The following is a 24,875-nucleotide window of genomic DNA, read 5'->3' on the forward strand; positions in this document are numbered from 1 at the left end:
TTTCCCTTTCCCTTTCCCTTTCCTTTCCTTTCCTTTCCTTTCCTTTCCTTTCCTTTCCTTTCCTCTTTGCATTTCCATTAGGTAAACAAGGACAAACCCACTTTTAAAATATTAGGGTCTGACTGCAGAAATCCAGTGGAGCCAACTCTTCAGAGCTCCCCAAATCCCAGCTATATTTTCCTCTAAAAAAATCTGAGGCTGATGCTAACTACCATTAAAAGCTGTCTTCATTTTAGACACGATGCTTCTAATTTCTAGTTTGTGTCATGACCTGCATAAGGAGATTAAATGATGCAGGATAATTGATTCCTCATCTGGGAGTCAGGCTGGAAGCATTAAATCAATCCTGTCCTCTTTCATGTTATTGCCATTGAAATTCCTTTAAAGCAGGTATGCTTCCTCTTCTGCCTCTTTCCCCAAATAGTGAACTAGGTAACACCTATTTCTTTTGTGTGCTTGGCCTGCTCTCTCTCTGGAAGTAAATAGCAGAGTTTACCTCTGGTCTCTCTAATCTGCTGGAATATGTCTTTAGAGAATAGGTTTTCATTCCACAAATGCAATGCAAAATGGTTTTGTGTTCATCTCTGGGAATGGGCTCTGTAGGTCTGTAGCCAATGGACCAATTGTAGTTGAAAGGAAATCACAACCTGCTGGATTTTACTCTTAGCAATGCTGACCACAATACTTAAGAGAGACAAGACTGGTGATGTTCCTTCATTTTTACAGAAGGTGAGTGTGGATACAAATATGCAGCTAGCAAGAATTTCTCTTGCTTCTTTCCAGTCCTGTGAGATATTTTTCTCTCTCACGGAAGATATTAGCAGAGTTCTATAAGCTATGAACACCTGCGACCTTGCAAAGCTTTGTTTATGGTTGTCATAGGTTAGCAAGCATAGTCCCGGAAGGGACGTCCTTGCTAAGGGGTGCTTACAGTTTCCTCTGGGAACTGATAGAACCTATCAGCTGGCCAGTTTGAATATGGACAATTCTCTAAGCCACTTAAAGTTGTGATCACCTCTGTGATCCACATTTAAGAATAGGCAAACTCCCCCTCCAAGCTCTCTCTCGTTTCCGGCGCTGGGACAAGTGGCTGCAGGCCCCGTGTGGGGGCCAGCGGGCCCGGCCAGGCCCTGCCTGGGCCAGGCCGGGCCGGGCCACGGCCATCCTGAAGCCATGGACCTGTTCCAGCTGTGGAACCCCCCCCCCCACTGCCTTGCCGTGGGCAGCCGGAGCGGCTCGGCTCTCCCCCCTCTCCACTGCGATAAGAAAAATTCAACATTCCAGCTGCAAAGCTGCAAGGCCGAGGTGAGATTAACCCTTTTACTGCTGTGAAGAGCTGAAAACCTGAGGGAAGAGAGAGAGGAGATGCTTAAAGCTGAAATTCTGTTGTGAAGCTATGATATATCAGAGTATCCTGTTGTAATTTCATGAAGATATGGGGGGTGGAGTGTTCAACTCGTGAGCAAAAGCACCTGCGCTGAGATAGGCAGATGCTGACGCAGCTGTAATTTCATGAGAAGTTTGGACAGGGAGAGATGAACCAGATGAGGACTTTTGCTCCAAACGGGAAAGGAGAAAACCTCAGTCCGTAGAGATGAACCAGATGAGGACTTTTGCTCCGAACGGGAAAGGAGAAAACCTCAGTCCGTAGAGATGCTCCCAGAGATAGTCCTAAAGATGAAGATGATGAAGACCCTTTGCTCCCAGGGAAGGAGAAGGGCCTCTGTTTTTGTTTCTGAACGGCTCAACCTTAAAATTGTACCCCAAAAAACTTCAAGAGTGGACCCTCGAAAGCAGTTGCGGGAAAAGCTGCAAGTCGGGGGAAAGGACTCACACGCAGGCAGAGAGACTCCTCTTCCTAAATGGACTGAACAATATTTGGAAGTGGGTGGCTGTCTCGTTGTGATAATGTTTTCATAGCATGAGCAAGAAGAGACTTCTCTTTCTAAATGGACTGAACAAGGTTATTATGGAAGTGGTAAACAGACTGAACATCTTAAGGGTTGTCTTTTCACATTGTCAGTGGGAGAAGGGAGGAAGGTGGGGGGAGGAGGAGAGTTCTGAAGGTGGTATAATTTTTTTTCCTTCTTCTTTTAGGTCTGTTAATAAACTTCTTTATATTCTTTCAAGTTTGGTGCCTGTTTTGCATTTCTCCTAACTCTTATCTCACAGCAGATAAACAGTAATGAGTATTTTGGACCAAACCACTACACTAAATTGGTGTTTCTGCCCGGTTACAAACCGAACCCGCGACAATGGTACAGTAGAAAAATATTTTGACAATGGATGTTTTAGGATTTTAGCCAATCACCCCCAAGGGGTGGCTGATCCTTTGGCCAATTAGACTATGAAGAAAAAAAATCTATAAAAGAGTTGTAAAATAATTAAACAAATGAATCTTGCTGCACAATTCTTGCCTGCTGGATTTTTCTTCTCCTCCCTACCACTGCGGGATACTGGGATAGGTGGGAATTTACCTTTGCATCCAGTATCTCAGCCCTTATGTGCCATCATGTCTTCACTGCTGTTGTCACTACCAGCAGCTGGGTTAAATCCTGGGCTTCACATGTTCACATGGCAGACTTGGAGAAAACACCAGGGCCCTTGGGCTGGCAGGGAATAGCAGGGAAGATAAGCAGGGGAATATCTCTCCGTACCATCCAGTTTTTCTTGGCTGATATGCACACCAAATATGAGGAAGTTTAAAAACTCCTGGGTAATTTATTATTTACATTTCTCTGTTAAAATATGTACATAAGAAATAACATGCAACCAGCATGAAACATACAATACAGTGTGAGCTTCGTAATTTTGCCCATCTATTAACTACTATTTTCCAGTTGAACCTTGTGGATAAGGCCATTTATGTAAACATGGACTGTTTTATGACAGAGACAGTTGTGAACATTTTAGAAAACAGAGTTTTCCAATCCTTTTGGAAGTTCAGGAGCCAAAAGTACTTCTTTTATTTTAGTTAGAAATATTTCTGTTATTAGTGATCTCTTCCCACCTTGCAGCTATCCACCCCTTCCATGAATAAAGAAAATACCTTATTCATGGAGAGAGTTTTTTGGAGTCAGAATTCCTTGAAGGCATATTACAAAAAACCAAAACAAAACTCTCCAAGTTTTAAGTCTCCTGAAAAATGGAATACTGGAAAATGCTGCAGCAAAAACATCTGTAGCCCAGGAAGGACATGCCACTGCTCACAGCCCCCAGTGAATGATGTGTGTGGGAGGAGAGAAAAGGTTGCTGACACTGCATAACTTTTAGGAGTACTCAGCAGACCTGTTGCTGTGGTTACTAACCAGAGCCTCCCCTGTATGAGTGCTATTTGCACGGTGCCAGATGGCTGATAAATCCCATTGGGGAATTTGCTGTCCCTTGTGTTACTGTCCGATCTTTTCTCTGAGAGCTATGATTTAATTTACAGCAATTTACACATAGATTATTCAGTCACGATACAATAATATAAGACATAAAACTGCTGCAGGTATGCAGTCACTTTAGTGAACTCCTGTATCACCTGCATAACACCAGAAATGTATTTTGTCTTATGTATTGACGTTCAACTTGTTGCAATTTGATGAATAATGCTGAGAAGAAAAAAAAAACTATGCTTGAATTTTAATGTAATTTTAATAACACAGTTACTGCAGCACATTTATTGCAGAGGGAAGTGAGATGCCTTTTGCAGTTCATTGGCCTGCCACAAGTATTTCTGTGCAGGCAGCATCAAAACCATGAAGCATAGATGAAGATTAAAGAGGCTCATTGCATAAGAAAGTAATGCTGTTGCCTCTGTATTTTCTGCTGCTTTGGTGTCATTACTGCCTTACCCTCTCAGGATGACAGTCCACCTGCCTGGACTATTTATTATTATGAGTCTTAAGCTATTGTCAAGTGCTTTAGCCTCGTTGTTACAAGTGCGGTTCTAACACATTAAAAAACCCCAATATTAATAAATGTGTCTTGTGGTTTTAGAGTTACAAACATAAATATGCTGTCCCAGATTTCTGTGAATTAAAAAAAGGAAAATGACAAAATTTATGAAAACAAAGCAAGAGACTGATGATTTTTTGATACAACATTACTCCAGAAGTAGGCAACTTTTTGACTGGGCAATGGAGCAGCTTGGTTGTGTGGTTCAGTGCTGTTGTGCCTAACAGGTTTCTAGACACTGAGAGTAACTACAGCATGCCCAGAGTCCTTGCAGCATCCTGTCCCTGTCACACTGAGGAGTTGTGTTCTGTTATGTCACTTGTGTAATGGGGATATGAATCACCTTCTGTGGTGCATGAGTAAGAGCTCAGCATCTAAGCCTGCCGTTGTGCCTACAATTGCATTTTATGTACAGCTGCAGCCATTTCCATAGATTAATCTTCAATGGTATAATTGGATAAGGAGGCTGCAGCCAGGATTTCTCCTATCTTTTTCATTTTGAACATTCACAGAGCTCAGCAAGCGACATCTTTATTTTACATCATAATCCAGCACCTGCCGTCCTTTTTCTTTGTTGTGGATGGAAGCCACTTTTAGTGTGGGAGAATTACTCTCAGTTCTCTGGTCCAGTCTTCTGACTCTATAAAAATAGTCAAAACAGAAACTCCTAAGTGCCATTGATACTTCTTGCTCTTTAGGTTCAGTCTATGACATCAGCTGAATTTATTGGCCGATGGTGTAACTATTATCTAGGGTCTCACAGGCATTTTCAATGCTACTAACTCTGCTGTATATATGAAGCTCTTTTCTTCCTGTAACTGACTGTAAGAGGAATAATTTAAATTTAGTGGGATGCCTTCGCGGGTATAGGCTTAGAATTCTTCTTAGCAATCAAGTACATTTCTTCTGAACAACCCGAGTTCATCTGATTTTTAGGTAGTCCAAATCAGTGTTCCACCAGGAAGAACATGACTAAGATGGTGGCTTGAAATGACAAAAATGAATACCAACAAAAAGGTTTTCTTGACTGTACTACCCTTCCAGCAAAATCTATCATTTTAAGCCTTTTAATATAATTTCAAACCTTAGATAGTATTTTCTACCATCTACATTAAGTCAACTTCTCTCCTCCTAAACACAGTTTACTGAGAAAATTAGTTACATCCGTTGTATGCATTGCTGCTGTCTTGAACTTGTGGAGGAAAGTATTTTGGAAATGATGAAATAAAGACTAGTGCTGCAGTGTCTCGATGATTTTGGGGTACTAGTTCTGCTGAACTAGCTTTGATCTCCAGCTAAGTAGATGTTTAAAGAAAACAAAAAACCCACTGTTAACTTAAGCTGTATATTGCAGCGTCTGCCTTTTGTTCTCTTCCCTTCACATATAAAACATGGAAAAACATTCTTTATATTATCTTTTCTAAAGATGTGTCCTTCCTGCCCTCCTTCTTTGATTTTGCATCCCATTGGAAACCAATCTTTTACAGGAGGAAAAAAAATTTATAAAAGCCATACATTCTGCTATTATGTTTTTAAAGAGGAAATAATCAGATAAGCATTGTGGCTTTGTCCTAATTATTATAATTTTGTATTTTCTGTTTACACAGTAATCTCCATTGAGAGATTTTAAAGATGCAGCTCTGAGAAAATGTTCTCCCTGTTTCATGTGTGAGGTAATTTAATTACTGTGAGGCTGCAAGATTTATCCAAACCCAAGCAGCAAGCTTATAGCAGAGCAACATACACCCCAAGGCTCTCTCAATTCCCAGTACTGTGCTCTAACCACTCATCCTTGCTGCTTTACACAGTTCATGACAGCTTACACAGAAAGGAAGCATCAAGGATTTCTGTGTTGACAGTATGTAATCATTCTGTAGACAGTCTAATAATTCTTAGGTAGATTATACTCAGCCATGATCATCTCCAGTGTAATTAGAGAAGAGACTTAGTCATCTAAGTGAGCATAATATAGGTAATATAAGTGGCGTGTTATAGGATATAATCTAAACCCTTTTCTAAATTGCACCTGCTCTTTTCATCAGCTGTCTTTCTGATTCTAAGAAGCAAGCTGCCTGTGATGCAGTTCATCCTTGATGTAACTCCAGAGCAAGGAATTTGAGTTGTTATGTTCAACTAAAATTATTACAATTAAACTGGTATAAAGTCCTGACCTTTTCAGTGACTCAGATCACCTTTCAGTTACACACTTAAGCAGGAGATATACAGTCTTTTCTTTTTCTGTGGTAAAACACATTGAAATGTAATTCTGATGACAGCAAAACTGATAGCAGAGGAAAACCAAGGTCTTGCTTAAAATACATAATGGAAACTCTTAAGAGTATGAAGGGCTCCATGTTGCTAATGATTAGCCCTGCTTTTTAATCAAAAGCATCAAGCCTAAGTAACGACTTCTAAATTAGACCCTATTCAGGTTACTGACATACCCCCAGAAGCTGCAGTGCCACAGTATTTCACATTCACTGACACTGGGAACAGCAAACTATTTTCTCTCTTAGTTATATAATGGGGCCGCAACTTTTGGTCTGCATTGAAGTTTGACAGCAACAGTGTCCAAAGCTTACCCACAGTTTCTGAACACATGTAGACCTATGGTGTTGTTTGTGGTGATGAGAGGAAATTCTTTTCAGTGCATATGGTTTCAGAATTTTTCCTTCTATATTTTCTTTTAATGTAGTGCCACATATGCAGATTCTGTCTGGCTTTTTGTTTTTTTCTTTCGCCAGGTTACTAAAACAGATCGTCTGATCTAATAGGCAGTGTGATATTTAAGCATTACTGCAGTACCAACCTAACATACTTGCTTCTTTCTGCTCTCATGGTGAATTACTCTAGCTTTTAAGGCTCTTTTATCTCTCTACTGGCTTGTCCTTGCCTCTCTGACCTTTTCTCCTGCCTCCTTTTAACCTTCCTGTCTTCCATCAAACATACTTGGCAGTCTCTTCTGCACATTAAATGTCTGGTTTAAGGCTGGAATTGGTGGAATGTGCAGCCAGGTTCTTCTTCTCCTTGAAGACAGAAATAGAAACATAAAGGTGCTGCCTTATACCAGCACCATGTAACCATACGTGTTAGACCATATTTAGCAGTTTAACCATTTATGCAGGGACTTGCATGATTTTACTTAGCAGTGAAAGTATTTTCACCTCTGTATGGAGGCACAGGTTGTGTGCTGAGGATGGAGTGCAGAGAACAGCCCCATTTGGGCAGGTTTGGCAAAGAGAGCAGGCCATCTGCTCCACATGCCATGGCTGAGGGATGCTGTGCTGTGAATGAGGCCTCAAATGGATGGCGGGTGCTGCCTTGCTTTGGGCCTGGTGGTGCTGGTGCTGCTGCACCCAAAGAGCTGAGAGGTCCCTGGGGGTTCAGCCGCTGGAGGAGTAGGAGCCCACTGTGACACTTCACATGCAGCAGCAGAGAAGTCCTCAGTCATCAATCACAGAATCAACGTGATTGGACAAAAGTTGTAAAAGACCTCCAAGATCATCGGGCCCAACATCTGACTGATCACCACCTTATCAACTAGACCATGCCACTAAGTGCCAGCCCAGTTGCTTCTTGAACACCTTCAGGGATGGTGACTTCACCACCTCCCTGGGCAGCCTATTCCAGTCCTTAACAACCCTTTCCTTGAGGAAACTCCTCCTGATGAGATCATCTCCTCATCTTTGCAAAGTTTGGAGAACTCCTTACGCAGCGGTTTGACCGGTTAATGAGGTAGCAGCCATATTTTAAAACACCTGCTTCACTTCCTAGACTTACCCTCTGTGTGAGACAGAGGAACACAAGCTGACCGTAAGACTAAAACTGAATAAAAAAGCCCCTTCTCTTCCAACACCTAAAGAGACGGGCACTTTTATGCCCGCTCTTGGTCCTCAAGAGGGGCTGAGGGACGACGCCAAATGCTGATGCCTCTCCGCAGCACCACAGAATGGGTCAGGTGGGAAGGGAGCACCGTGCGGCATCTGGTCCAGCCTCCGTGCTCAAGCAGGGTCATCCCAAAGCACGCGGCACAGGCTCGTGCCCAGACGGCTCTTGAGTATCTCCGGTGCGGGAGACGCCGCAGCCGCTCGGGCCGGGGCCGCAGCACGCCCGGGGCCGAGGCCGCGCCCTCCGCCGCCGCCGGCCGGGACTCGCGCGCGGAGCGTGCGGCGGCGGCTGCGCGCGCAGGGGGCGGGGCCCGGGGCGCCGCGGGGCTGAGCGGAGCGGGCGGAGCGGGAGCGGGCTCAGGTACGGGAGCGGTGCCGGCAGCGCCGCGGGGCAGGGCGGCAGCTCCCCATCATCTCCCCATCATCTTCCCATCATCTTCCCATCATCTTCCCGTCCCCTTCCCGTCCCCTTCCCCCTCGGAGCGGCGCGGCCGGGCTGGTGTGTTACTTCTCGGCGCGGGGAAAAGTGTCGGGGTCTGCGGGCAGCGACCTTCCCGGCGGGGCTTGCCCCGCCAGCGCTGTGCGGCGGCGGTGGACAGGGAGGGAAGCAAGGAGGGGAGGAGGCAAGGAGGGATGTAGGGAGGCGAAGAAGGAGGAAGCCGTGGGGAATGGCGCGGGAGGGGACCAGCGGGAATGTCGCGGGAGGATGGCGCAGAGCCGGTTTCCCGGAGTCGGTGCGGGCGATGTTCCCCGGCGGCTCTGCGCACCTGCTCCCGCGCTGGCGGGAGGCACCGCGCCGCCGGGCGGGGTCCGCGGGCCTCCCGTACCGTGGCTGCGCCGCCGCCTCCCCCGTCCCGGCGGTGCGGGCGGGGGTCCGGGGCGGGGGAGGACTCAGGGTTGGGAGCTGGCATCAGCAGATGCCGTCCCCGGCTGTCCTTTGCCTTCCCATTCGAAGCAAGGCTCTCCGGCCTCTCGTCTTCGCTGGCTGCCCTCTCTAGTCGCTGCTGTTTTCCCTTCTGCTCTTTATAGGACCCGGCGAGGGTTTTTTCCCCCCATCTTTTTCTTGAAGGTGCCTTTTCATATGGTCACCTTGAAACCTAGATGGCTTCATGTGCCTTTCTAAGCATACTGTTACGCTCAGGTGGGTATGCGATGGTTTCAGTCACTGATGAGCAGACATACCTTCCTGCAGGAGCCTGCAAAACTGACATCTCTATTTGTGCTACTATAATAATTCTACATGCTATGATTAATCTGCCTTAAAAAAACATCCTCCAGTACTGATAGTTAAAGGGGAAATAAATAATATTTAACCAGTTTCTCAAGCAGAAGACAGCTTTGTTAGGGCCTTGATCCTATGAGTGCCCATGCTTGTAGATCTATCCCTATGAAAAAGTGTTCCCAGAACTGAGAAAAGCTATCCATACCTGTAAGGTATCAAACTTTAATAACCCCAGAGAAATGATTGTGCTGCAGTAAACCTGGTAAATTCTGTGATGCAAACTATGTGTCTATGCTAAGTAGTTTGAAAGATAATAAACACATGAACTTGTGCAAAGTGGAGTGACTGGCTCATTTAGTTTATAGGCTATTACAGTTTCAACTACTGCTCTAAAAGCTGTTTTAGAATTAGTTATTTAAGGCACCTCCAAACACGCTGTTTTGTTCATAATATGCACTCTAAATCTTCAGCCAGGCAAAACAAAATCTTGAAAGACCTCCAGTCATATTCTACTTAGGAAGTAGATCTCTGCAAACACATGACTTTCTGCTTTTTGAGGTGAACCAAGACTGAAGTTAACTTAAACCATTTGTAGTGCTGTGAACTTTTCCAAGTAGCTTATGTCCCAGAGCTTACATTGACAGTCTAAAAAGGCAGGTGTTATATTGAGGCAAATGTGGTGGATGAAAATCCTTTCTTGGTATCAGTTTTGTCCTCCCCAGAAAAGTATTTTTCATGCTTAGGGCTTGAGATTTTTAAAGGTCACTTCCAGCTTTGAAAGACATTTGTAACTTTTTATTGGTTGTTTTGGTTGGTTTTTTGTTTTTTTTTTCTTGGTAAAGTACAGCATGATTTAAGCTCCGTTTATTTACTTGTGCCAAGGTTGGTATCTTTGGTAAAGGGTACTGAATTTGGCTCTCCACCCTCTCCTACAGAAGTCATCAACTGTGGATACTTTACGCAGCTTGCTTGTGGGAAAATTTGCTAGATGTTTGAAGCTGCTAGTAAGAATTTCTGTATTATGAGCTTGAAGAGTTGTGAAGATGGACATTGTCCCCATAGTGTATTTTTCTCTTTGCTGGAAATTCAGCAGTTTGAGAAACAGAGTTGCTACCCAGACCTGCCTCTCCGTGGAGTCCCCAAATGCCTGGTTTCTGACTCCGTGCTGCGTTACATCCTAACATTTGCAAACTCTTATTGGTAGTGTTGCGACACTTGCTGGTTTTTAGGGTATATTTAAAACTAAAGGGAGACTTCCAGCAAGCTACTTTGATGCTTTTTAGTTTGCACCTTGTTAACGTAACAACGTTGCTAATTTGAAATGACGAGCCGTCAGCGTGCATTAGCCAGCTGTGCGAGGAGGTGGACAGGCTCCCTTGTGCAGGGACGAGGACCCGGCTGAGCAAAACGGGATTGTGGTGCCTCTGTAGGAAAAGCGAAAGCTGCACGGCCAAGCGTTCTGCAGCAGTTAGCAACTTCTCATTATGAGCTTGTGTGCTGTACAAAGATGCTTTAGATGCCAGCAGCCCTTAACAAGGGTCTCTGCCCCAAAGGCAGAAGCAAGAAAACAGGTGCTTCCCTACAAAATGGAGAGTGTTACAAATATCATCTTAAACTGCGGGCTGGGATAGCAGCCACAAAAGGGATAGAGTTCTGTGACTGCTTGGAGACTTAATTAAGAGCACTGACACTCACTCAGTGAAAAGTCTGTATAAATAATGAATTTTCCCTGTATGTGCAGCCCGTGATGGAAATGAGTCTGAAATCTGTTGTCTTCTGTGTGACTGACCCTGATTTGTTTTTAAATAGAACTATGTTTTCATTAACATAATTCAGATTACTTGGGGCAAAAAAATAAGATCCTGTCTTATTTTGAAAGATGCCTGCTTTGAAAGCAAGGACATACTTTGGACAAGGGTGTATTATAGAATTAAAATAGAACTAGTTGGTCAAGGGATTGTAAACTCTTGTAACAGCTGAAATCTTACCATTTGTTAAGACTTAAAGTGCTGAAGAGTTTCAGAATGCTCATTTGATGACCACTATCTGATTTTTTTTGACTGTCTAAAGCAATCTGGCAGCTGTTGCCAGGAATATTCTAAATTTTCCCACATACAGCAAGAGAAATATTTTCAATTCCTTCCAGGCCTATTATACATTTGTTCAGTTAAATGACTGAAGGGATCATACAGCTTAGTAAAGCTTTGAAGTGCAACTTGATTTTATGCCTGCATAGAGAAGCATAGAGAATTGCTATTTCTCGTAATTCAAAAATAAAAGTAAATTTACTGGAGAAAAAGGCTATCCCAAATCCCTGATTCAAAGTTTGAGATGTTGCCCATTTTGAGTAAATTCCTGAGAAATTTTCAGCATGTAGTTAATGTTAAAAAAAAAAAAAAGGGTTGAGCATGTCTTGCTAAATTTCAGCTGTTGATTAAACTCCCCTTGGGTATCTTGTCAGGCACAGCTTAGAGGGACAGTTGAATGTGGCACCTTCAAGCAGTAAATTGGTGTCATCATCTACTGGTAGTTAGGAAAGAGTCAAACAATTTGACTAAGGTCTAATAATGAAATGTCCAAACCATAGGGACACAGGGATCTGGTGTGGTTTTGTGCTTTATATTCAGGAACAGTCTGTGCTTTCTAATTTCTTAATACATGCAACCTTCCTCTCTCCTGATAAGTCATCCATTAAAACTGTCCAAATTGTGAATAAAAAAAAATAACCTTTCAGTGTTTCCTTAGATGGGAACAGTATTATTATTGTGCCTTCCAGTTTGCTGTCTTTGTTCTGTGCCTGCAGCTGAATGAATTTTGCTTTTCATTTCTGTTTTTGGAAGCATTGCTTTTCTGCAGGGTGCAGAGATCACATGTCTGTCTCTATGTGCATAAGATGCTGGGCTTGATTTGTAAATGGAAATACAAGCTTGTCTCAGGCACAAGAAACATCTTAATTTCAAAGTTAAAATAGAGGTTGAAAACCAACAACTCAGCTCTGAACAAAGTTTTAACAATTGTAACTGACCTTTCTTTTGCCACACCATAAAAAATATGGAAGAGTTGAGAATAAATGGTGCATGGCCCATGCAATATATTCTTCCTGTCCTAGTAAGACAGCCTTGCTCCAAATCTGAGGACCCTTGCTCATATGCTGCCTCTCAGTTTTTTATTGTAAATGTTTCTTGCAGATGAGATCACTTACCCTTTCTGGTTGGAATGAAAACAGGTTTATTGCGATCTTAAAATGTTACTGAAATAGTTCGGCAGTGTTTGCACAGCTGGGTTTCCGTTTTATAAAAGCACAAAATATAGTGAGGATTCGTTATCCTTTAATACACAAAACCACATTATATGTCTTCATAAGAGGTTTAATGTGCTCTCTGGACCTTAAAAGCAGCTCAAATCTCTTTTGTAAGATAAATATGAAAGAAAATGCTGTCGTCACCAGAATGTAGTCCAAACTTAGCAGCAAGGAGTTTCTCTGCCTCTGTGTTTCTGGTACCTAAAGCACCTGTTAAAGACTGGCTTTAATTTGAAGGAACCAAAGAAGTGAGGGTAGAAAGATCAGGCTATATGATCAATAAAACTGATGTTCTGACCAAACTGCTATGGAGGTCTGAGATGAAACCCTGGTGTTAACACTCCCACGGTTGTTTTTGTGGACACCTGTGCTGTCTTGAAAACATGATGTTGATTATTACCAGCATTAATAATGGGTTATCTAGGACAATCACAGGTGTGCTTCAAAAACTGGGAGTTAGGAGAGGTTTAGTCTTCATCCTGTACAACATTTTGATCATGTCTGAGCTTCAGAGAGCTTGACAATTATACCAACAAAGCTCTTGAAGACAAATACAGAAAATGTTTGAAAGATGAGTCTGTAATATATCTATGCTACCTCACTAAGGTGAATGATAGCAAGGTGTGTTGTTCCTGGTTCCATCCATGCTTGCTAGCATAGTTGTGCTGAGTAATGAACACAGCAATGATGCTCCTGGGTGAAGGTTTGGCTCGATCAAGCTGAAGTTTTGCCAGCTTCTGAGTCTAATCAATACCAGGCAGATTTTACAGCTGAATGCTACTCATCACAACATGAGGTGAATGCTCTTCTGTTGTCAGTGCTGACTGCTTGGTCTCACTGAAGCTTAATATCCTTAATATCTGCTTGAGCGCTGCTTCAATTTCTTGTGAAGAGGATCTGTAATGGTGGCAGCTGCCTTCTCATGTAGCACCTTTTACTTTATACGTGAGAGTGACTGGCTATTATTAAATTTTTGAGCAAGAGACTATATTGGTGTAGAAAACAGAACTTCATAGTGTGTTAGGGGCAGAGCTGTTTGTAGACGTGTATCACTTAAAATGTCTTAAATGGTGTGTTGCTGGGAAAGAAATAGCTCTGTGTGGGAATAGCTCCTTCAGAACTTTGTCATTTGGTATAAATCTTAATTGAGATTAACAATAACTACTAATTAGCATTTCAGAAACTTGTATTAAACCCAAAGGGTTTTTATATGTGGTGTTATGGGCATCTTCAGCTTTTCCTGAGACAAAGTTGCAGGGCATGAAGTGAGCAGCAATTAAAAGAATTGTGAAGAGCAAATATTGGTTTAGTTCAATAAGCATGAGTTAAATTTCAAGACAGACCCTTACTTTCACCCTTTTTTTCTCACACCAATCCTTTTTGTCACCCACTGCTTCCTAGTGAGTGCTGTGCTTTCATTACAAGCCTATTGTTTTGTTCTTCAATTGACAGAAAAGATAGAGAAAAGAGCAAAACTAGTTGTACTGTTATAGAAATAAGTTTTGGAATTACTTGAACAATAACTTGTTATAAGACCTTCAAGATCATAATAGTTCATAGTACTGAATGTTTATTTTTGGTAATTTATTTTCTTAATAAGACAGCAACTGTGAAAGCTGCTGTTGGCAAGCCAGTTTTCACATAATTTGTAACTTTGTAAAACTAGTAATTACTTTGTACTTAAGGTCTTCAGGTTTTTTTGGTAAACAAGGAAAATTAGTTGACTTGAAAGGTCAACATCTCTTTGATGTGGGATGATAAAGTTATTTTTCTGAGAAGTAATTTTGTTGTAGCAGTCAGATTTTTGAGCTTTATAGAAGATTATTGCAGTACCAAATTACAGCTTTCAGAGAAGTACACAGTGTTATTCTGGAGAAATAACAGAATAAAACCCCAAGAACTCTAGAGCGAATTACTATGAAAATCTTCCTTTCTTTAATTTGGACACTGTCATGCTAAGCCCAGAGTGCTTTGTTGTGGATACATAGCTATTTCAGTTTTCTTAGGCTGGGGGAAGGAAGGCTCCAAAGCACACTGAATTATTTATGCCTGTCTCTATTTTCTTAAGAGCTTGGCTTCAGCCTCTGACACTCATGTTTGTGAGGTGGAGGATGGTGTACTGCAACCTCTATTCCATGTGTTAATCTCTCTTCCAGCATTATTTGTCTGTTCATGTTTTTGTAAGTGAAAAATGACATCTAAATGGAGTTTTCATTAGATTGACACAAGCTGTATGTACAGATTTAGTAGCAGTTTTATTCCTTGTTGACCACTCTAAATTTCTGATTGTGGATACATTTTGACTCTAATATTACAAGCTGTTCTAATTGGAGTTTGTGAGCTTTTTAAATACGTGTCAGCATCTGTAAGAGCCTCATACTGTGAAATGGAAAATACTCCAGTGTAAAATGTTTCAGGTTCAATATTTTCAACCTGAAGATTAATTTTTTTTTGTTCATCAAGATTTATGGGTTAGTTTTCTTGAGGTGGTGCTAGGCAATTGCACACCCATGTTCACCCTATTTCAGGAGTATAGCGATGCTCATACATGTTTATAAAGCCCTGATAATTGTCATACCTGTTGTTTCCCATTGTGATGTTTGGAGCCAGACATCTGTCTGGAGAAGGGCAGTGAAGCTGCGAAGAGTAAGTCCTACAAGAAGCAGCTGAGGGAGCTTGGGGATGTTCAGCCTGGAGACGAGGAGGCTCAGGGGAGACCTCATTATTCTCTACAACAACCTGAAAGGAGGCTGTAGCCAGGTGGGGGTCAGTCTTTCCTCCCAAGCAGCCAGTGACAGGAGAAGAGGAAGTAGTCTAGAGCTGCACCAGAGAAGGCTCGGTTTGGACATGACAGAGAATTTCTTCACTGAAAGGCTTGTTAAGCCCTGGAACAGGCTGCCAAGGGAGGTGGTGGAGTCACCATCCCTGGAGGTGTTTGAGAAACTCCTGGACATGGCACTTAGTGCCATGATTTAGTTGATGTGGTGTTGTTTGCTCAAAGGTTGGACTCGGTGATCGTGGAGGTATTTTCCAACCTTTTTGATTCTGTGATTGCCCAATGTGTGTCACTCCTTTCTGCATTAAAATACTTACGAACTCAGTGCTGTCTGTTTTACCACTGACAGTAGTGGTGATATATTCATACAATTAATTTGGCTTGTCGGTTGTTAAATGGGACTTACCACAATGAGAAAAGATCTTAATAAAGGAACGTGTTAAGTAAGTCTTCTTTATAGTGTCAGAACACAAGAGACTGGAAAAAAAAATATGACCAGGTGGAAGATGGTATCCCTGCTGTAGCATGTTTTTGTCAAATAAAAAGATAACAAGTGGAGTATATTAGCTTGTGGCTGCTGCTCAGAACCCTTTTTTCATCCCTTGTGCCTGCAGTGATTTGAGGTTGACCAAGCATGATGCCTGTTAACTTCCTGCAACTGCAGCAGTTATTATGTAGTGGCATAGCATAATGTACAGCTCTTTGTCTGTTTCCAGGCTTCCATATGCAGAGTGGCTTTGGATATAGCCTGTAATGGTCTGTACAGTACCTGCTTCTCTTAGCTTGCAGTGGCCCATCCATGAGTATAATGGTTTGCAGTTGAGACACACGGTGTAGGTTTACCTTTGTCTCCACCAGAATGTAGGTCTGAGGTATGGCCTGTTGAGAAAATCAGGCCAGTATGCTTAATGTGATCTGGGGTAAAGAACTGTGTGAATGGGCAGCAAGGTGTTTTTTGAGATTTATTTGTAGTCATTCCCTGTGTTTTCTAAGGTTTTCAGGATTGCCTTTCACTGGAGGAGTAAACTCTGTGAAATAAGTGTAGGAATTACGACAGTAGGTGGTTTTGTAAGTTAGACTGAGTTATCAGAGGTACTATGAAGGAGGAGTGTTCTTTTCCTCCTGTGGCTGAAAGATGTTTGTTTGGTACTGAGCCGTGTAAGAGGGTAAAAGGTGGCAAATATATGAAAATGAGAATGAGGACAACCTGAAGTTGAATAAAGAAAAGAAGAACATGAAGTATACCAGTAGAAATGTCCTGCTTAGATAGGTGGTTGCTAACAGACTGTTTTAGTTATGTGGTGGAGGAAGATAAAGTACAGTAGAGTTCTGAACAAATACAGGTTGTGGGTGTATCTGAGAAATGGCCATCCTTGTCATATTCAAAATAAACCAAATGAGATTCTAGGAAAAAGTGCTACCTAGCAAATTGAGTAGATTTAAACTGTAGTAGACTGCTGGATGTCTTCCTTCTCTGAAATGAAATCTGAGATCCCAGTGCCAGCTCCTCCCCTGTCATGTTTTCAGTATAAGGTGATAACATTTGACATAGTGTTCGACTGTTACGTACTCACCTGTATGAAATACACTGTGTTGAAGTGACCTTTAGTTATTGGGTAGCTTGCTCATACTTAGGAAATGTACTGTGTGTTGAAGGGAGCTCTACTTACTCATACTTTCATGCTTAAAAGGCATTACCAAAATGGCAAGTTTGTTTTTGGTTCAGTAACTGTTGGTATAATTAAGGAAAAAAAAAAAAATCCCACAAATACACTTACTCATACTTTCATGCTTAAAAAGCATTACCAAAATGGCAATTTGTTTTAGGTTCAGTAACTGTTGGTATATTTAAGGGAAAAAAGAAATATCACACATACAGTTGAGTCTATTTATTTCAGGGAGGTTTCAGAATTCTGAAGAGCATTACATACTTACAAGCTTTTAATTCTTTTCCCTACCTAGTCAGACGATAGGTATGTAAATGCCTGCCTTGCATACCTTCATATTTGTTCAGTAACAGGGTGCTGAAACATTTCCCATCTTTTTAAGCCTATCTGCCAATATGTTTAGGTATTCATTTAATTAAAATTATTATTGTATATAATTTAACCTTTCTTGCTAGACTCTTGGATGTGTAATATTTTTCAGCTGTGTCATGTATTTCAAATAAATCTGCTTGGTTAGTGTTTAGAATAAAGGACATACTTCTTTGGAACAGCGAGATCCTCACTAAGTCTGCAAGTTATTCAAGATTTTGGCTCATCTGGCAATGTGTCAGAAGGCAAATTTGGTGCGCTAAAAGATGAGTTACCTGAAGGCAGATGGGAACTCTTAGAGTGTTGGAAAGCAGTTCCATTGACATCACCAGCATAGCAATACTCATACTTGGCATAACTCATAGCAAGGTGCTGAATGGTTTCATTAGTGATGAAGGTTGGCAACGTTCGACATACGCACCGCGTTTCGGTTCAGCCTCCGATGGCTCGCAAGCCATGAGTGGCAACTGAAAGGGGCTTTTCATCATGTCTGTGTGCAAGACACTCATGTAGAACCAGTAATGTCCCAGATTCAGAGGCACAATAGGCAGGTCTGCAGCCCAGTGTCCTCTTACAGATGTATTTTATCAGCTGGCGTAATTCCAGCTCAAAGTAGCTTGTCCTTTCCCACCGCTCTAAACTCTGCTAGTAAAAAGGGATTTGTTTGTTTCCTAAAGCATTTTCAGCTCAAGTAGGTGAATGTAATTTTACCTAAATTGAAAGATTGTGTGAGTTCCCTGGATGATTCATTGCCTCACATTTTGTTGGTAGAGGGGACTTGTAACATAGATATACTTGACCTTTTTTTTGCAAGGTTGAGCATCTGTGTGACCTGCTTGGAGTCTACAGGCATACAATTACCATTTTATGGATTACAGTCTTTATGCAAAAGGAATTCTTCCTGTGTTTTATTATCTGCTATTCTGTGAGATGTACTCAAATGGCACTGCTTAGAAGAAAAAAAAAAAAGCTAAATTTGAATGGTTTGAAGCATGTGCAAGTTAATGGTAAAAAAGCAGCTTTGCACACTCCCCCATGCCCAGCATTGTCTTGCAGATTAATTGGGGGTGGGGGGCGAGGGGAACTCATGTGTTGGTTGTTTCTAAGGAGTGCAAATGTGTGCAAATATTTTTACTTCTTCAGGATATTGTGGAAGAGGAAGATGTTTGTTTGTTTGGAGGCTGAGTTTCTATTGCTGTGATAAGAACTATGAAGAAAGCTCAGACATCTGCACTGAGTGCTTTTTTACCAAGTGATAAACAGCCCACCTTTTTATTTTGTGGGTATATGTACCAAAATTTTCCTGAAAGGTGGGAAAAAATGCTGGCTATGGCAATGTATACAAGCTCAGCTACAGTAGTGTTGTAGTCCTGAAACAGTTTATATTTTTTCTTAATATATTGTCATTGCAAACACTTGAAATTATCCTATAAACATTTCACATTAGCCTGCATAAACAAATAAACAGCAATCAATTAAGTTCAGGTAAGAACAGCAATGCAGAGAAACCACAGAGAAAATAAAGTGCAATTAGTGTTTCAGTGTCTCTCCCATCTGAATAGATAAATTGACTGACAGGTTTTGATGTAACTGTGTTGTATCTTTGTTCTGTTTCCAGTTATGCTATTGTCCTCTCTCAGGAATCCCTCAAACATGTTTTATCTCTCCTTTTTAAAAATATTAAAGTGCATGCGAGCAGAGGGACTAAATTATTTAAAATTCTGTGTCTCTGCACTTGTCTGAGTCAGCAGAATACATCTAGGTCATATGTTCCTGAGCAGCTCCAATGCAGAGTATCTTCTTTCTGTGGGGACTAAGTAGACTCATTAAGGCACAGTTATCTTGCCTTTTTACCTATTTATGCCTTCACAAGGCTTGGGTGAAGAATGATGAAAATTATTATATTTTTAAAGTTCAATTCAGATAAGCTTCCTTTGAGCTGGCCTGTTCTTCCATTATCATTGGGCAATCGACTGACAGAGGGAATGCATTCCCTCTTAGCTACAGTTAGCAGCAGTAGATGGAATGATTCTCTAATGTATGCAATTATGAATAAAAAAACCCACTAGTTTTGTTTGTTCATGCTTTCTTCCCTTTCTAGGATGGCTGCAGCTCCTCCAAGTTACTGTTTTGTAGCCTTCCCCCCATGTTCTAAAGATGGGCTGGTGGTGTTTGGGAAGAACTCTGCACGGCCTAGGGATGAAGTACAGGAGGTGGTCTACTTTGCTGCTGCAGAACATGATCCAGGAAGCAAAGTTGAGGTAAGGATGAATTGTGGCATTCAAACTGTGAGAAATCACTGTTATTGGAAGAAATTAATACTGTCCTGTTTTCTCATCAGATTGTGGAGTCCTTGCTCACTTCACTCAAATCTCTTGAGTAGAAAGAGACAAGATTTTTTAAAAGTCCTGAAAATCAAACTCGGAATGTAGCTTTTTTAACTCGGGAAAACATCTGTGATCTGTACTTTCTCCATCAGACAGGCAAAACTGTTCACATCTCAGGTTCCTGCACCACCTAGTCTATTGATTCCTTTTTCCTTTTAAGGGAAAAATATCCTGGCTATCTGGAACTAGAAGCCAATTTTCAGAGTTTATCACGTGCCAAACAAATTATTCTCATTCATGGTTGTTGTTTGGCAGTAATGGGGGGCTGACTGTGCTACACAGGTTGCAAAACAGGCAGACAGAAATCTGGGCCTTGAGGAACTTGTGCTCTAATAAGGGAATGTGAGAGGAGGAGAATGAGAGTGTGCAAGCCTTGTAAGCCAAACTTAACTCTTGTACGTGCCATTGGCTCTGTTGGTGTGTTCTGTAGCTGGGCACCTGCTTCATGGTCAACTTTGAGTGCTGTGGCTTCTTTCTAAATGCAAGGCTGGATGTGGAGTCCTGAAGCTGGCCATTGATGCCATGGATGCAGGTTGAAAAGGACCCTGCTGGAAGTTACTGTAATTGTAGTCTGTTACTGCAGGCTCGCTTCAATGACAGGAGAAATGAAAGGATAAGCAGATGGGGAAGAGTGAAGCAAAGGGACAGATGAACAAGAAGACAGGAAGAGGGGAAAGTGTAAAGTGGAGGTGGAATAAAGAGACTGAGGCACCAGAAGCAAAGACAAGGATCTGTGCAGGTAGTCATTTTATCAGAGGAAACAGAGCCTGATGCTGCACTGCCAGGAGCTTTTAGAGTCCACAGGTTCTTGCTGTGACCGGCAACTGGGAAAGCAGAATCGGTGAGGTTCCCTGCGTTCAGCTTCCTCCTGCCCCTGTGGCTGTGCAGAAGGCTGAGGACAGGAGGTGTTCTGTGGCAGGCTGATGTCTCTCATCCCAACAGATTCTTTATGGATCTAATTGTCACTTGCCCAGAAGATATCCTAAGGCTAGTGCCAGTTTTAACTCTGTTTTTCAAGTGGGATCACTTCCAAATTTCAGAGGATTTGGTGCTCTTCTTTCTAACAGTTAATGTTCTCTTAATTCTTTTTGCTGCCAACATCTAGTACAATGTATGCATTATTAAATGGTTTAATTTTGGATGTAAACAAATCCTCTGCCCCTGTCCAAGAGCACTGCGTGCAGTTAACTGCAGTGCTGCAGCACCTCGGAGACACGTGCTGGCATAGGTAACACAAGTGTGACAATAAGACTAGAAGAAAGCTTCAGAGCAGGTTTTTTTTTTTTTAAAGCATCTCTTCATAGAACTGGAAATGAAAAAAAAAAAAAAGTTCTGTTACTGGGGTAGAAGAACATTGGAAAGCTTCTCTGTTTTGTATCCTTAATGGAGAATACTTTGTAACAACTCACTGTTAGAGTTCTCCATTCCTTTGGTCTCTTTTCCCCATATCTTACTCTTTGATGAGTGTCATAATTTGCTGAAGCATATAGTTAAGCCGTAAATAATCTATTATGATTCCTCTTTCACAACATGATTAACCAGTTTAATACCTTTTTTTACAATTCAGTCATAAACTCAACTCTTTTGCCAGACCTTTTAGAAGCAGGAAGCATAGTTCCTTTTCATAGCACAGCACAGTTTGTAGATTTAGTCTGCTAACCAGAGTCCGCAAGCATTCTCCTTAAATGTTGAATTTTTTTTTAATCAAGGTAAAGTTTGTTGCAGTGCGGTGAAGATGCACGTTTAGATGAGGGACTGGAGTGGGCCATTTTTTTTTTTTTTTTTTTTTTAAATAGGGGCTTAAGTCGTAATTAATGTATACTTTGGCTTCTGCTGGCCTATGCTACTACGTAATTCTTCATTAGCTAGCTGGAGGTTTTTCGAGTAGAGTGGTGTACAGAAACATACAGGCTCCAGATGTTTGCCAGAATTCTTGCTGTTTCCTCCTAGCACAGGATAAAAACATAATTTTCTCTGAAAGCAGTGCATGTGATTGCTTATCACTGCATCTTCATTGCACTCAGCACTAAGTATTGTTAATGTTTTCTTTTTTTTTTAACTCATGAATATTTTGAGTGGAGTAAGCTGGTTAAAACACCCTACTGATTTTAATTCTTTGTTAGGTCTAAGGGCTGTCTGGCAGCTTTGCACAGTCGTTGTGTATGGGTAGTGAGTGGTACCTCAAAGTCAAGAAAAGCTTTAAGAAAAGGCTTGAATTCAGCTGCTTCGCCTTGTTAAGTACCAGGCATGCAACACTATCTACCTTTTAAGCAAACTTGTCAGAGGTAATTAACTGATGGGGGAGTGGAGAGGAGTGTCAAAGCTTCTATTTGTAGCTTTGACATACTCTGGGTTATTACTTTGTTCTTTAAAACCCCCGAAAGCTGCCAACACTTCTGTTATTGTTGATGCAGGGTTTTTTGTTTTTTTTTTTTACTACAGCTTTCCTTCCCTTGCACTTTGTAAAACTTACTAAACAGTTCTGAGAAACTAAATGTACCATATTTACAAATGGAAAGGTGTGTTTGATCAATTTCACACTATAGTTGTTCTAAGTCAGTAATCCTTTGTGCCTTTGACTAAATTTTTCCTCTCATCCATCCTGGTGTAGTGGTGGGGGTTTTTTTCCAAATAAGCAGCTTTTCTCTCCATTCCATATTGTATATTTGCTTTGGTTTCTTTACCTTCATTGGACAATGATAGTGGACTTGGTTTTCATTATATTCTGTGTTTTGCACATAATGTAGTTCAGTGTGTATCAAATTGTGATTACCTGTTTGTGGCTGTCACTCGTGGTCTGAACTTCTGTTAAGAGGTAGTGATGATATGGGCTGCTCCAAAGGACTCTGTCAGGGAGTTTGTATCCTAGTTCCTATTTCCACCCTGTGCTGCTCACGTTTGCAGCTGTGATAATGCACAGTGTAACCAGAAATGGCACAGTAATTCGCTGAGATTGTTGCCAGAAAGGAATCGGGCGGGCTGTGCTATGGGGCTATCAGTTAGTTTGTGAGAGGGCCTCAGGGGAACTCGGTGAATGCTGCAAGTCATTTTCAGCCTGATCTTTGTGGCTCAATCTACCCGACAAGCAGCCCTGCAGCTAGCTCATCAACATAATTCCTTCCCTCCATGTCAGCGGGTTCCCAAGACCCTGAACAATGGGGCTTTTCATTAAAGGTCCCTTCTGTGTTATGTGAGTGACAACTTTCTCAAAAGTTTGTTCTTCTCTTGCATTGCTATTTTGCAGTGGCAGATGCTGATCAGGCCTCTTCCTTGTTGTAGTGATCAGCCTAGTGCATTTGTGTGTGCAGGTGAAATATTGCTCCCCTAAGCATAAATAAGGTCCTTTTTTGAATTCCTCTGCTAAAAGTAAGTGTGACTTTTTTTTTCCCAGATGTGGATTTTAAAAATTTGTCATGTGTTAGTGAGAATTCTTGTCATAATGCTCTTTAAGATGCAAGCTGCTCTGTCCTATTTTTAAGGTAGGTTTTACTTACTAGATTTCTTTTATTCTGTAGTAACCTGCTGCTTGCTGTGGTTTTCCTTCTCCTGAAGATGTCTTGGCTGAATGACTTTTTTGTAGATGAATTTCCTATGTGGATTTTTTTTCCCTTTTAGATCTACCGTTCTTTTCTTTAACTTGACCTTGTATTCATTATTTCGAAATAGTCATGGTTTCTTGCTTCACTGTAGAGCTGTAAAAGCTCTTTTAACAGCATGCAACTTCTTATGGAGGAATGGAAAGGGGAAAGTAGAAAGGGTAGACTAGCAAAGAAGTCTATAAAACTGTGGAATATGCAAAATTTTTCTAGTATGTTGGTGTTAAACACAGGTCTGGGCTAAAAGCCAGCCTTCTGTGGGGTAGGAGGAATTTTTTTGTTCTCTAAAACTTCATGTCATAGTTATGCCTTAGTTATTCTTTTGTTTTCTCTGGTTTTTTGTTTTGTTTGGGGTTTTTTTGTTTTGTTTTGTTGGGGTTTTTTTGGTATGGATACCATTACCTCTCCTTGCTCTGAGTTTTCAGAGGAGCAGAAAGATTTTTTTCTGTACATTGGTCTGAAGACTGCAGACAAAAACTCACTTAAAGGAAACTGGTGGGTTCCTGCCTAGTGTTGCAAGACAATATAAAGCTTGGAAAGCAAACTTTGATTGTATTAAAGTTGGCTTTGTATCACCTGGAGGTATCTTAATCCTGGTGTTTGTGTCATAATCACCAAGCATCACACCAGTGCTGCAGTTCAGTTCTGGGGTACTTTGGTTCCCTTTTTTGCCAGCTGTTTGGCTTATCTGCATTGTGTCATGGGCAAGGTGTTCAGAATCTCATGACAGAAGTCAATCAACAGCAGGATCTACTGCGAATTTGCTCTTTGGGAAGCCTCCAGGTCAGACTGGCAGTGCTAACTCACAGTCACGTTGCTGCAGGTGTGGATGTAAACCTGGGCACCCCCAATGACATGGGGAAGTGGTGCCTGGCAGGAAACCTTGATGAAACACGGTGGTGTTTGTGCCCGTGATGGAGCTTTATGCTTACTCCATGTAGACAATTGAGGTTGTGGTCTGAAGGCTCGCAGTTCAGAGGTGGTTTAGGAAGCTGCATTCTTGCCTCTCCACAGAGACCTGGTGCTGGCTGGGAGGCAGCAGAGCTCCTGCACATGCAGACAGATGGCTTTGCCCAAGCCACCATGCTGCAGCTCACCCTGAGACCTGGCACAGAGATGGGGAGAGGCATTGTGCAGGCAGACAGCAGCTGATCAAAGAAACTGGTTGCTGCCTTCAGCAGTCGATTGCTTGGCTAATGTGAGCTTTTTCTCTCTCCTGCTCCATTGCAGGCCACTGGCCTTCAAGCTAATGTGTTTGACTTTGGTTTGTAGCGCAGTGCACAACCCGGCAGCAGTTCAGAGGTAGAAGCCATAATCTCTTGGATGTTTCTGCCCTCTCAAAGTCTGTTTTTACTGTAGGAGTGCTGCTTATTTGTTCTCTTCTGCTACCAGAGCAAAACTGGTTAGCTTGAACTAATTTTTTTTGTTCTTAATATTTTTAATTTTCCTTTTTTACTGTAGCAGAGAGGAAAAGGAGGGGAGAGTATTAGAATTATTTGGGGCAAAAGACTGCCAACTCTCCCATCTTGACCCAAACCATTTAATTGTGTCAAGTGAGTGAGCAAGTATTTCAAATGCCTAGGATATCCAAGAGTTCTGAGGATAGCTCTGTGATGGGCTTTTTGTGGCTTCTTTGAAATCTGTTTCTTACTGTTTTAAAACATAAAATTAATAAGCTTCATCCCCATTTCAGTTTTACTTTTGCTTCTCGCCCAGGAGACTGCTAAA

General features: G+C 41.7%; 1 protein-coding gene across 1 annotated transcript in view; it reads left to right on the forward strand.

Moving 5' to 3' along the window:
* The first annotated feature begins 8,141 nt into the window (after positions 1-8,141).
* Positions 8,142-24,875, forward strand: part of SCRN1 (secernin 1) — a 37,546-nt gene continuing 20,812 nt past the window's right edge. Inside the window, exons 1-2 of the mRNA XM_042043580.1 lie at positions 8,142-8,190; positions 19,266-19,425. Coding sequence (XP_041899514.1) covers positions 19,267-19,425 — 159 coding nt within the window. The 5' untranslated portion in view covers positions 8,142-8,190; position 19,266. The remainder of the gene's footprint in view (positions 8,191-19,265; positions 19,426-24,875) is intronic.

This window comes from Corvus kubaryi, unplaced genomic scaffold (genome assembly GCF_017639235.1).
Source record: "Corvus kubaryi isolate FWS band 111438036 unplaced genomic scaffold, C.kubaryi_AGA036_p1.0 37398, whole genome shotgun sequence".
Taxonomy (NCBI): Eukaryota; Metazoa; Chordata; class Aves; order Passeriformes; family Corvidae; genus Corvus; species Corvus kubaryi.